A 12,543-nucleotide genomic window follows, 5' to 3' on the forward strand; every position below is an offset into this window, starting at 1 on the left:
CTCTCTCCTTCTCTATCTCCCCTCCTCTCTCAATTTCTTTCTGTCTTATCAAATAAAAAGAAAGGGGGTAAATATGGCTGCTGGGGACAGTGGATTTTTCCTGCAAGCACTGAGCTCCAATAATAACCCTGGTGGCAAATAAAAAATAATAAATAAATGAACAAGTGCTACTCATGAAAGAACTGGTTAAGGATAGGGAGCACTAAATACTAGGATAACTGCTTCAGATGAACTAAGGCAGGGGTCTGGACACAGTGAGAAATTATCTTCTTGGGTGCTGGGCAGTAGCACAGCAGGTTAAGCGCATGTGGCACAAAGCACAAGGACCAATGTAAGGATCCCGGTTCGAGCCCCCGGCTCCTCACCTGCAGGGGAGTCGCTTCACAGGTGGTGAAGCAGGTCGGCAGGTGTCTATCTTTCTCTCCCCCTCTCTCGATTTCTCTCTATCCTATCCAACAACAGCAATAACAACAATAACAATAACAAGGGCAACAAAAATGGCCTCCAAAAATAGTGGATTCGTAGTACAGGCACCAAGCCATAGTGATAACCCTGGAGGCAAAAGAAGAAGAAGGAGGAGGAGGAGGAGGAGGAGGAGGAGGAGGAGGAGGAGGAGGAGAAGAAGAAGAAGGAGAAGAAGGAGAAGAAAGAAGGAAAGAAAGAAAGGAGTTGGTAGGTGGTAGCACAGCGGGTTAAGTGCAAGTGGCGCAAAGCACAAGGACCAGAGTGAGGATCCTGGTTCAAGCCCCCAGCTCCCCACCTGCAGGGGAGTCACTTCACAGGTGGTGAAGCAGGTCTGCAAGTGTCTGTCTTTCTCTCCCCCTCTCTCTTCCCTTCCTCTCTCCATTTCTCTCTGTCCTAACAACAATGACATCAACAACAACAACAATAATAACTACAACAATAAAAAAACAAGGGAAACAAAAGGGAAAATAAATATTAAAAAAAATTAAAAGAGAGAAAGAAAACATCTTCTTTCTATACATTGTTAACTAGGGAGGGAAGTGTGCTATGGATTGCTGTATATTTATTGTATTTATATATATAATCCAGGTGTTGCTGTATAGGGATAGCGCACACCTGAGAAGAGACAGGAACATCTCTTAATGCTCTCTGGGCCAGCATTTTTATTTTGTTTTAAACAGTGGATTTCTTCTTCTTTTTTATGGTTTGTTGTTTTTTTTAAATATTTATTTATTTATTCCCTTTTGTCGCCCTTGCTTTTTATTGTTGTAGTTATTATTGTTGTGGTTATTGATGTCATCATTGTTGGATTGGACAGAGAGAAATGGAGAGAGGAGGGGAAGACAGAGGGGGAGAGAAAGACAGACACCTGCAGACCTGCTTCACCACTTGTGAAGCGACTCCCCTGCAGGTGGGGAGCCGGGGACTTGATTACCCGGGTCGGTGTGCTTAACCCACTGCACCACCACCCAACTCCCCAAACAGCTTACTTTTAGCAAGTGTGTACTGCCTGCTAGACAGACCGACCAGCTGTATTTCTACAGAGTGAGAACTTCACAGTGAGCGTGGAATACTTTACAAGGAGCCAGCCGCTTCCACGATGGTGTGTTTGAAGCTCTCATTACCTTTAAACATTTTAAATCTGATCTCGGGGACCGGGTGGTGGCGCACCTGGTTGACCGCACATGTTGCAATGCACAAGCACTTGGGTTCAAGCCCCTGGTCCCCACCTGCAGGGGGGAAGCTTTGTGGGTGGGTGGTCAGACAGGGTTGCAGGTGTCTCTCCCTCTCTATCACCTCCTTCCCTCTCGATTTCTAGATGTCTCTATCCAATAAAAAAATAATAATAAAGATAATTACAAAATTTTAATCTGATTGCTGAGACTTTCAGTCTCGTGGGTAGTTTGCTTTTTCTTGCTAGAAATGGCTTTCTGTGTGAAAGAAAGAGCCTGGGCTGCACAGTCCTCTGAAATTCAGTGGTTTGTTCATTGTCTGTGGTCTCCAGGTCCTCAGTCCCCCAAAGTCTAGATCTTGGCTCCATCTCCAGGACTCAGCCCCCAAGCGCAGTGGTATCTGTGCATGGCCTGCCCCGCTGTGGTCACAGGCTGCTATGACAACCAGACCTCCCGCTGCAGCCTTGGACAGATTCTTTGCGTGTCCATCCCCAGGGCTCTCGGTAGAGGGCGCGGAGGAGCCAGCAGGTGCAGCAAACCCACGTGTGTTCCAGCTTATCGAGTGCCAGATGTGTGGCTTTCCGACATGCACAGGGGACGAGGAAGACGCGAGAAATAATTAGGGGCATTGGGGTTTGGGTGAGAGATCATATTCCATGAACGGAGAAGCAGGGCACGTTGAGCTGAGAAGGGTCTGGGGGTGCAGGTCTGGCAGGTGGGAAGGGCGGGGAGGGCTCTTGCAAGAACGCTGAGGTGTCCGGTGGAGTCTGCGTCTTTCCTGCTCACAGGTCTCACGGGGAGGTCGTGCAGCAACACAGAACGCACCGCCACATCTGTGGGCGTCTGTGTGTGAGTGTGTGCAGACATGAACGTGGGTGTGTGTGACATGGGCGTGTGGTGTGAGTGTGTGCAGACATCAACATGGGTGTGTGTGACATGGGCGTCTGGTGTGAGTGTGTGAGTGTGTGTGTGTGTGTGTGAGTGTGTGAGTGTGTGTCAGTGTGTGTGTGAGTGTGTGTGTGTCAGTGTGTGTGTGTGAGTGTGTGAGTGAGTGTGTGTGAGTGTGTGAGTGAGTGTGTGTGAGTGTGTGTGTGAGTGTGTGTGTGTGAGAATGTGTGTGAGTGTGTGTGTGAGTGTGTGTGTGTGTGTGTGTGTGTGTTTGGGGTCAGATTCCTGGAGGGTGGGTGCAGGGAAGGACGGGGAGGCAGGAAGGCAAGGGGACATAGTGGTGAGGCTGGGGGTGACAAGGGCACAGCCCCTGTCCTGTGGCAGGAGGGCACATGTGCCCGTGACAGGCCTGGGGCTCATCTACTGCTCTCCATGGAGGAAGGCAGGTGTGTGAGCAGCAACCAAGTTACAGCAGCGGCAGGAAGACGTGGCCATGTCTCTCTTTCTGAGATGGCCTGGCGGTTTGCAGAGAAGCCAAGGGGACCCCATGGCCCGAGGCCTCACAGACTGCCACACACGCACTCACACCCAGGTGCACATGTGCCCACACTCACAGACGCACCTACACGCTCATTCCCAGACGTGCACTTGCACAAGGAACCCAGACTCCTGCTCTGGCCCCTGTGTCTCACGGGTCCTTTCGGGAGTCCAAGCTGACTGTGATTCTCCAAGGAGACTCAAAAACAGCCCTCTCCATACATGCACACGCGCGCGCGCACACACACACACGCACACGCACACGCACACTCCAACTTCTGCGGGCCTAAGCCTTCTAGCTGCAAGGGAGTCTGGCAAACACAGCTCTTACGCTCGCAGCCACGGCCTCAGAGACTCTGCTGCGGTGGGGGAGGAGCAGCGGCCTCTCACAGAAAGCGCAGGACTTGGCCAGAGAGATGTGTCACACGTCAGAACTACACTGAGAGTCCATCTCGTACCTGGGGTGGTGGCCCGCACCCACAAACCAGGAAGTGACAGGCGTTGGAGCGGTTGTGGGGGGAAGGGCCTCTGCCCCAGTGCTAGCGGGGAGGGAGACCTTACACCAATAAAATGCGATTGCCTTGGCATCCAGCAATACCACTCTTACACGGCTATCCAAAGGACACACAAACACTAGTTAGAAGGGACGCAGGCAGCCCTGTGTTCACAGCTGCGTCGTTCACAGTCGCCAAAGAGCGGAAGCAGCCTAGATGCCCATCCACAGATGACTGGCTGAAGAAGTCACGGGATACATAGTGCATGGAATATTACTCTGCCGTATAAAAAGATGAGGTTGTGTCCTTTGGGACAAAATGGATGGAACTGGAAGTGATGATGCTTACTGAAGTAAGTAAAGGGATGGAAGAGAACCACCAGATGGTTTCACTCCGACGTAGGATCTATGTGGGATATGATTCACATCAACTTGGAAAAAAGAAAAACAAACGGAAGGAAGCAGCGTGTTTCTGGGTCTCTGTGAGAAGCCTGGCGGTTCGCTCTGGGCGGTGGGAGGGAGAGGAGACAGCACTCCAGTGGTGGCTGTGGTGCACAACTATTTCCTGTCATCTTACAATCCTAGAACCTACTAGTCATCACAAAGTTTTAAAATGGCAGAGAAGAAGAAAGGAAGAGGCAGAAAGGAAGGAATGAGGAAGGAAAAAAAGAAGGAAGGAGAGAGAGAAAGGAAGGAGAGGGGGCCGGGTGGTGGTGCACCTGGTAGAGCGCACACGTTACAGTGCACAAGGACCTGGGTTCGAGCCCCCAGTCCCCACCTGCAGGGCTGTAGGAGTCTCCCTTCCCCTCTATCTTACCTTTCCCTCTTGATTTCTGGCTGTCTCTATCCAATGAAGATGATTAATAATAATAATAATTTTTCAAAGTCTTTAAAAGGAGAGAGGAAGGAACGAGGAAAGGAAATGAAAAGAAAGGAAGAAGAGAGGAAAGGAAGGCAGGAAGGAATGGAGGCAGGGAGGGAGGGAGGAGAGAGGAGGAAAGAAGGAGACAGAGAGGGAAGGGAAAGGAAGGGAGGGGAGGAGAGGGGAAGGGAAGGAGAGGGGAGGGGAAGGGGAGGGGAGGGAAAGGGAGGGGAGGGGAGGGGAGGGGAGGGAAGGGAAGGGGAAAGGAAGGGAAGGGGAGGAGAGGGGAGGGGAGGGAAGGGGGAAGGAAGGGGAGGGGAGGGAAGGGAAGGGAAGGGAAGGGAAGGGAAAGGAAGGGGAAAGGAAGGGGAGAGAAGGGAAGGGAAGGTGAAAGGGGAAGGGAAGGGGAAAGGAAGGGAAGGGGAGGAGAGGGGAAGGAAGGGGAAGGGAAGGGGAGGGGAGGGGAGGGAAGGGAAGGGAAGGGAAGGGAAGGGAAGGGAAGGAAAGGGAAGGGGAGGGGAGGGAAGGGAAGGGAAGGGAAGGAAAGGGAAGGGAAGGGAAGGGAAGGGGAAGGGGAGGGGAGGGGAGGGGAGGGAAGGGAAGGGAAGGGAAGGAAAGGGAAGGGGAGGGGAGGGGAGGGAAGGGAAGGGGAAGGGGAGGGAAGGGGAGGGGAGGGAAGGGAAGGGAAGGGGAGGGGAGGGAAGGGAAGGGAAGGGGAGGGGAGGGAAGGGAAGGGAAGGGAAGGGAAAGAAAGGGAAGGGGAGGGAAAGGAAGGGGAAAGGAAGGGGAGAGAAGGGAAGGGAAGGGGAAAGGAAGGGAAGGGGAGGAGAGGGGAAGGAAGGGGAAGGGAAGGGGAGGAGAGGGGAAGGAAGGGGAAGGGAAGGGAAGGGAAGGGGAAAGGAAGGGGAGGGGAGGGAAGGGAAGGGAAGGGAAAGGAAGGGGAGGGGAGGGAAGGGAAGGGAAGGGGAAGGGGAGGGAAGGGGAAAGGGAAAGGGGAAGGGGAGGGGAGGGAAGGGGAGGAAAGGGAAGGGAAGGGGAAGGGGAGGGAGGGGAAAGGGGAAGGGGAGGGGAGGGAAGGGGAAGGAGGGGAGGGAAGGGAAGGGGAGGGGAGGGGAGGGAAGGGGAAGGAGGGGAGGGAAGGGGAGGGGAGGGGAGGGGAAGGAGGGGAGGGAAGGGCAGGGGAGTGGAGTGGAGGGGAGGGAAGAAGGGAGGGGAGGGGGAAGGGGAGGACAGAGAGGAAGGGCCAGGAAGGGGAGGGCAGAGGGCAGGGCAGGGCGGCAGGGCAGGGCAGGGCAGGGCAGGGCGGCAGCGCGGGGCGCGCTCACACCGCCGGCAGGTGCTCCCGGGGCTGCTCGGGGGGGCCCGGGTCCCGGGCGGGTTCCGCGTGGCGGCCGCCCCCGCAGGAGTCCAGCGCCCGTGCGCGCAGCAGCCGGCGGTCGCGGCCCCGCCACGAGTCCGACTGGATGTAGACGTGGAAGGGGTCGTGCGAGTGCTCCAGCTTCTTGGAGCGGATGTAGCTCAGCATGATGCCCAGCGTGAAGAAGCCGAAGAAGCCCAGCACCATGAGGATGTAGAGCGCCGCCATCTGGCCGTCGCCGCCCGGGGGCCTGCGGGCCGGGGGCCAGGACGTGGCGTTGGACGCGCGCATCCTGGGGTCTGCGCAGGTCCGGCCGTCTTCCTGGAGGAGGAGGAGGAGGAGGAGGCGAGAGGCACACCTGGAACGCAGCGCCCGCACTGGCTACACAGGTGCACACGCTTTGCATGGTTTGCTGTGAAGCTTTAGGCGAGGCGCCCCACCAGGGGAAGATGGACCCACCTGCCACAGCCCATGTCCAGCAGAGAAGCAAACACGGAAGCCAGAACTCCCACCTTCTGCACCCCACAAAGAGTTTTTGGTCCCTAAACCCAGAGCAGGGAGAGATGATGGGGGGAAGACGAGCAGAGGGCTCTGGACTTTAATTGCATCAGGACCAGGAGAGAGAAGAAGGGGGAAAGCAGGGAGAGGGCACTCAGAAGTAGGTGTGAGAAGGCGGGGCCTTAGAAAACATGGGCCACATTGAAAAATTAAAAATATATGTGTATATAGTGTGCATAAAATACATCTGTCGGGAGTCGGGCGGTGGCGCAGCGGGTTAAGCGCAGGTGGCACAAAGCGGAAGGACTGGAGTAAGGTTCCCGGATCGAGCCCCGGCTCCCCACCTGCAGGGGAGTCGCTTCACAGGCGGTGAAGCAGGTCTGCAGGTGTCTATCTTTCAGTCCCCCTCTCTGTCTTTCCCTCCTCTCTCCATTTCTCTCTGTCCTGTCCAGCAATGATGACATCAGTAACAGCAACAATAATAACTACAACAATAAAACAACAAGGGCAACAAAAGAGAATAAATAAATAAATATTGGGTGGGGGTATAGCATAATGGTTATGCAAAGAGACTTTCATGCCTGAGGCTCTCAAGTCCCAGGTTCAATCCTCCACACCGCCATAAGCCAGAGCTCAGCAGTGCTCTGGTAAAATAATAATAGTAATAATAAACATAAAAAAGGAAAAAATACATATGTCATGTTTTTTTTTAAGGGTAATGGCAAGGACTGGGCAGTAGCACAGCAGGTTAAGCGCACGTGGCACAAAGTGCGAGGACCGGCGTGGGGACCCTGGTTCGAGCCCCCAGCTCTCCACCTGCAGGGAGTCGCTTCACAGCCAGTTCACAGACTCCCCCTCTCTGTCTTCCCCTCCTTTCTATTTCTCTCTGTCCTATCTAACAATGACAACTTCAATAACGACAACAAGAACAACAAAAGGGGAAAATGGCCTCCAGGAGCAGTGGATTCGTAGTGCAAGCAGCGAGCCCCAGCAAAAAGCCTTGAGGCAAAATAAATTATGGCTGAGAGAATGGCTTTCATCCACAAACCAGAAAATGACAGATGTTGGTGAGGTTACTGCAAACTGGTGCAGCCCCTTTGGAAGACTGTATCAACTGTCCTTAAACAAATACAAATGGAATCTCCTTATGACCCAGCAATGCCACTCTTGGGCGTTTATTCAGTGGCCACTCAAACACTAATTAGAATATAATTAAATATAGCATTAAATATAATTAGAAGGGATACATGCTGCCCTATGTTCATAGCTGCATTCTTCACAATAGCCAGAGAGTGGAAGCAACCTCAATGTCCATCCTCAGATGACTGGGTTAAACAAGTCATGGGATAGAGACTCTGTGGAATACTACTCTGCCATCAAAAAAGATGATATTGTGTCCTTTGGGACAGAGTGGATGGAACTGGGGAGTGATGATGTTTAGGGAAACAAAGAGATGAAAGATGGCTACGAGATGGTTTCACTCGTGGAATCTAGAGAAATGACACAGATGAACTTGTCCCCCCCAAAAAAATTCCAAATAAGATGGAAGCAAGCAAACTGTAATACTTGTGAGAACTCGGATGGGGGTGCGCAGAACTCAATTTCAGGTGGTGGGGCAGGGAGATAGCTCATCTGGGAGGCCACGTGGGATTCCCCGAGCATCTATGAGACCTTGCGGTGGATTCGAACCCAGGCCCCACTGTGCATGCCACTGGGGCAAGCTCCCTGCTTCAGGCACGGTGAAATGGCAGCACAGTGGCTCTCCTCTGTCCTCCTGCCCCTCTCTCTGAACAAAAAGAATGGTAGGGACTGGGGACACAGCACCATGGTTCTGCAAGAGACTCAGGCCTGAGACTCTGAGGTCTACGGTTCAACACCCAGCACTTAACCACCAGCCGGAGCTGAGCAGTGCTCTGGGGAGGGAGGGGGAATAAAATTTAAAAAGACCAAGTTGAGCCTGGAGGTGACTCCGATGTAGTAGGCACACTCAAGGTCCTGAGTTCATTTGCTGGCACTACAGAAAATACATATTTATTACTGGGTTCTGCAAAAGACTCTCCTGCCTGAGGCTCTGAGGCCCCAAGTTTAATTTCCAGCACCAACATCAGCCAGAACTCAGCAGTGCTCTGACACCCCTCTCTCTCTCTCCCTCTCTCCCTCTCTCTCTCTCTCAGCAGGAGGAGGAGGAGAAGAAGGAAAAGGAGGAGGAGGAAGAAGAGGAGGAAGAACAGAAGGAGGAGGAGGAGAGAGAACGAGTTCTTCACTTGCTTATAGGCAGTGCTGCGAACAGAACTCAGGGGCCACATGCAGGCAGGCCCTACAGTGTCACTCCCTCAAACATGAACTCTCTTCCGCATACATTTCAAAGACATCTTCAATGAAATGAATCCAATTACAAAGAAGACTAAGGCAAGTATAAAGCTATGGGACTACATCAAATTTAAAAGCTTCTGCACAGCAAAATAAACCACTACCCAAAGCAAGAGACCTCTCACAGAATGGGAGAAGATCTTTACATGCCATACATCAGACAAGAGGCTAATAACCAGAATATATAAAGAGCTTGCCAAACTCAACAACAGGAAAGCAGTGATCCCATCCAAAAATGGGGGAAAGACAGAATATTCACCACAGAAGAGATCCAAAAGGATGAGAAGCACATGAAAAAATGCTCCAAGTCTCTAATTGTCAGAGAAATGCAAATAAAGACAACAATGGGATATCACTTCACTCCTGTGAGAATGTCATACATCAGAAAAGGTAGCAGCAGCAAATGCTGGAGAGGGTGTGGGGTCAAAGGAACCCTCCTGCACTGCTGGTGGGAATGTCAATTGGTCCAGCCTCTGTGGAGAACAGTCTGGAGAACTCTCAGAAGGCTAGAAATGGACCTACCCTATGATCCTGCAATTCCTCTCCTGGGGATATATCCTAAGGAACCCAACATACCCATCCAAAAAGATCTGTGTACACATATGTTCTTGGCAGCACAATTTGTAATAGCCAAAACCTGGAAGCAACCCAGGTGTCCAACAACAGATGAGTGCTGAGCAAGTTGTGGTCTATATACACAATGGAATACTACTCAGCTATAAAAAATGGTGACTTCACTGTTTTCAGCCCATCTTGGATGGAGCTTGAAGAAGTCATGTTAAGCGAAATAAATCAGAAACAGAAGGATGAATATGAGATGATCTCACTCTCAGGCAGAAGTTGAAAAACAAGATCAGAAGAGAAAACACAAGTAGAACCTAAACTGGAGTTGGTGTATTGCACCAAAGTAAAAGACTCTGGGGTGGGTGGAGGGAGTGCACAGGTCCAAAAAGGATGACAGAGGACCTAGTGGGGGTTGTACTGTTATGTGGAAAGCTGAAAAATGTTATGCATGTACCAACTATTGTATTTACTTTCGAATGTATAATATTAATCCCCCAATAAAGAAATTAAAAATATATATCTTTATTAGGAATTTAATATTTATTTACAAAATTAGGATATAACAGGCATATAATTTCACACTGTTCCCACCACCAGAGTTCTGTGTCCCCATTCCCTCTACTGGAAGCTACAGTAGTTCTCCCAAGGTCACAAATAGGGGTTGACTATTATTTCTGTAACTATATATATACACATTTGCTCTTTTTTTTTTCCTGTGGTCCTGCCTTCTCTTCCTTTATAAGTCACACCTACTACTTCTAAGTGTCCTTCATTTTCCCCCTCTTTCTCTCTCCATTCTGCCTGCTTTTTCTTATAATTGTAAAAATATATTTATTTATTATTGGATCAAGACAGAAAAATTGAGAGGAAAGGAGGAGAGAGAGAGAGAGAGAGAGAGGCCAGGTGGTGGCACACCTGGTTAAGTGCACATATTACAGTGTGCAAGGACTCAGGTTCGAACCTGCAAGGGGAAAGCTTTGCAAGTGGTGAAGCAGGGCTGCGGGTGTCTCTCTATCTCTCTCCTTCTCTATCACCCCCTTCCCTTGATTTCTGGCTGTCTGTATCCAGTAAATAAATAAGGATAATAAAAACAAACTTAAAGGGAGACATCTGCAGCCCTGCTTCGCCACTCATTAAGCTTTCCCCCCTGTGCGTGGGAACCAGAAGCTTGAATCTGGGTCCTTGAGAACTGTAACTGTGCATCTAACAGTCGTGCCTCGGCCTGGCCCCCCTATTCCATGTACTTTTTCCACACCTCTTGAGCCACAATTACTGCCCCTTATAAGGTCAGTGAAACGTTTAGTTTGCACAGCTTAACTCTGAGCTGCTGGTCTGCAGGAAATCACTCATCACTGGGTGACAGCATAGAGCTGTCAGAATGCTGTGAGTGTGAGCTCTTCCCCCCCCCCCCAGTTGCAGCCAGAAAATGGGGAGGGGGTGTGTTCTGGGTGGTGTCACACTGACTTGGCACACACCACCCCTCTGTCTGCGCCTCTGTCTGCAGCTCTGTCCCCTGTCACCACTGATAACAGCCTGGGAATGTGTGCGGCAGATCAGCTAATCCGCAGCCTTCTGCTCCGTGTTAAGCACTGACACAGAACAGAACAGGTGGCTGACTCCAGACTTTCCTCTGAGAGGGATGGAAACTGGCAAGGAGCAGGGGGAAGGCAAGAGGGGAGTGTCAGGTCCAGAATTCAGGGCTCTGGGCTCCAGCCATGCCGTGGTCCTAATTCATCCACAAGACACTTCTGGACCTCAGCTGGCTTTGTCTGGGTAGTGTGGAAATAATATTCCAGCCACCTAAAAAAAAAACTCATAGGTCGGATACAAACTGAGAAAAGAGGGAGAGGACAGAGAGAGAGACACCTGCAGCCCTGCCTCAGCATCTGTATAGCCTTCACCCACTGCCTGCTTCCTTCCACCCCCTGCCTTCTAGGGGCAGGGCACCGGGGCTTGAACCCAAGTCCCACACATGGTGGTAACCTGTGCACTCAACTGGATGCACCACCATCGGGCTCTCCTCCCCTCCCCTCCCCTCCCCTCGCCTCCCTTCCCCCACCATCTCCTCCTCCTCTTCCCTTCTCTTTCTTTAATGCAACGCCAACAAATGAACCCAGGGGTCTTGTGCATATCTGTTGCCACTGTGTTGCCTCCTCAGCTCAATTCTCATTCTATATATTTTCACTTTATTTACTTTTATTTATTTGTTGGATAACAACAGAGAAAAAAGCAAGAAGGAAAGGGGGAGATAGAGAAGGAGAGAAAGACACCTGCAGTTCTGTAGGTAGGAGCTGGGGCTTGAACCAGGGTCCTTATGCATTATAACATGTACACTCAACTAAGTACACCACCACCCAGCCTCCCTCGTCCTATGTTTTGAGGGAGAGAGAGAGAGAAACCAAAACACCACTCCACCATCATCCAGTGAAACTTCCCTGGCACTGTCCATGCTTCCGTGTGGTGTGGTGCTGGGATTAAACCCAGAGCCTTACTCTTGGGGAGGGATGTACAGCTCTCTCTACCTGTTGAACAAATCTCTCAGATCCTTACCTGGGAAGTTGCTTCCAAGAGCTCAGCAAGGTTAAAGATTATCTTGTTCCCTTTCTCCCCAGCCCAGCACCTAGAAAATTCAATAAGGTTAAAAAAAAAAAAAAAAAGATTCAATAAGGTCTTACTGAATTCAATGAAAATGTAAAAGTTTCTGATGTAATGCCAGGAGAGCGGATCGCTGAGAAAACACAGCACAGTCTGAAAAGGAATCAGAAAACTTCTATCCCAGCCAGCCAATGAGAACTCGTTACTTTTGTTCCTATTATTTATCTTGCCAGTTTTATTATGGTTACGAGCTTATGCGTCTCTGTAATCCACCTCTCTTTCTTTCTTTCTTTCTTTCTTTCTTTCTTTCTTTCTTTCTTTCTTTCTTTCTTTTGTCTTTGCCTCCATGGTATTGCTGGGGCTCAGTGCCAGGCCTATGAATTCACTGCTCCTGGCTGCCATTTTTCCATTTTATGGGTTAGGACAGAGAGAAATTGAGAGAGGAGGGAGGGATAGATAGGGGGAGTGAGAAAGAGACACCTGCAGACCTGCTTCAATGCTTGTGAAGCTCTCCCTGCAGGTGGGAGCCAGGGTTTCAAACCCAGGTCCTTGTGCTTCATACTATGTGCACTTAACAGGGTGCACCACCGTCTGCCCCCACCGGCCACTCTTCCTAAGAGGACCATGCTTTCACCTCTCGTTCCCACCTTCCAGTGACCCTCGGCTAACTCTCCTTAATAGGGCTCCCTGCCTGCTCATAACAGAGCTTCGTTATTTCTTATGTTCATTGTCCATTGTTCCT

At 50.9% G+C, this 12,543-nt stretch overlaps 1 protein-coding gene across 1 annotated transcript; it reads right to left on the minus strand.

Moving 5' to 3' along the window:
• Positions 1-5,735: 5,735 nt before the first annotated feature.
• Positions 5,736-11,971, minus strand: KCNE1 (potassium voltage-gated channel subfamily E regulatory subunit 1). The gene is made up of 2 exons (XM_007519747.3): positions 11,757-11,971; positions 5,736-6,095 (listed from the first exon to the last, which is right to left on the minus strand). Exon 2 carries the CDS (start codon positions 6,063-6,065, stop codon positions 5,739-5,741), a length of 327 nt encoding a protein of 108 aa, XP_007519809.1. The 5' UTR covers positions 6,066-6,095; positions 11,757-11,971; the 3' UTR covers positions 5,736-5,738.
• Between the last annotated feature and the right edge of the window lie 572 nt (positions 11,972-12,543).

This window comes from Erinaceus europaeus, chromosome 9 (genome assembly GCF_950295315.1).
Source record: "Erinaceus europaeus chromosome 9, mEriEur2.1, whole genome shotgun sequence".
In the NCBI taxonomy this organism is placed as follows: Eukaryota; Metazoa; Chordata; class Mammalia; order Eulipotyphla; family Erinaceidae; genus Erinaceus; species Erinaceus europaeus.

Excerpts from the sequence above, each read along its gene's own strand:
- KCNE1 (XM_007519747.3), bottom strand. The coding sequence starts at position 6,065 with ATGCGCGCGTCCAACGCCACGTCCTGGCCCCCGGCCCGCAGGCCCCCG.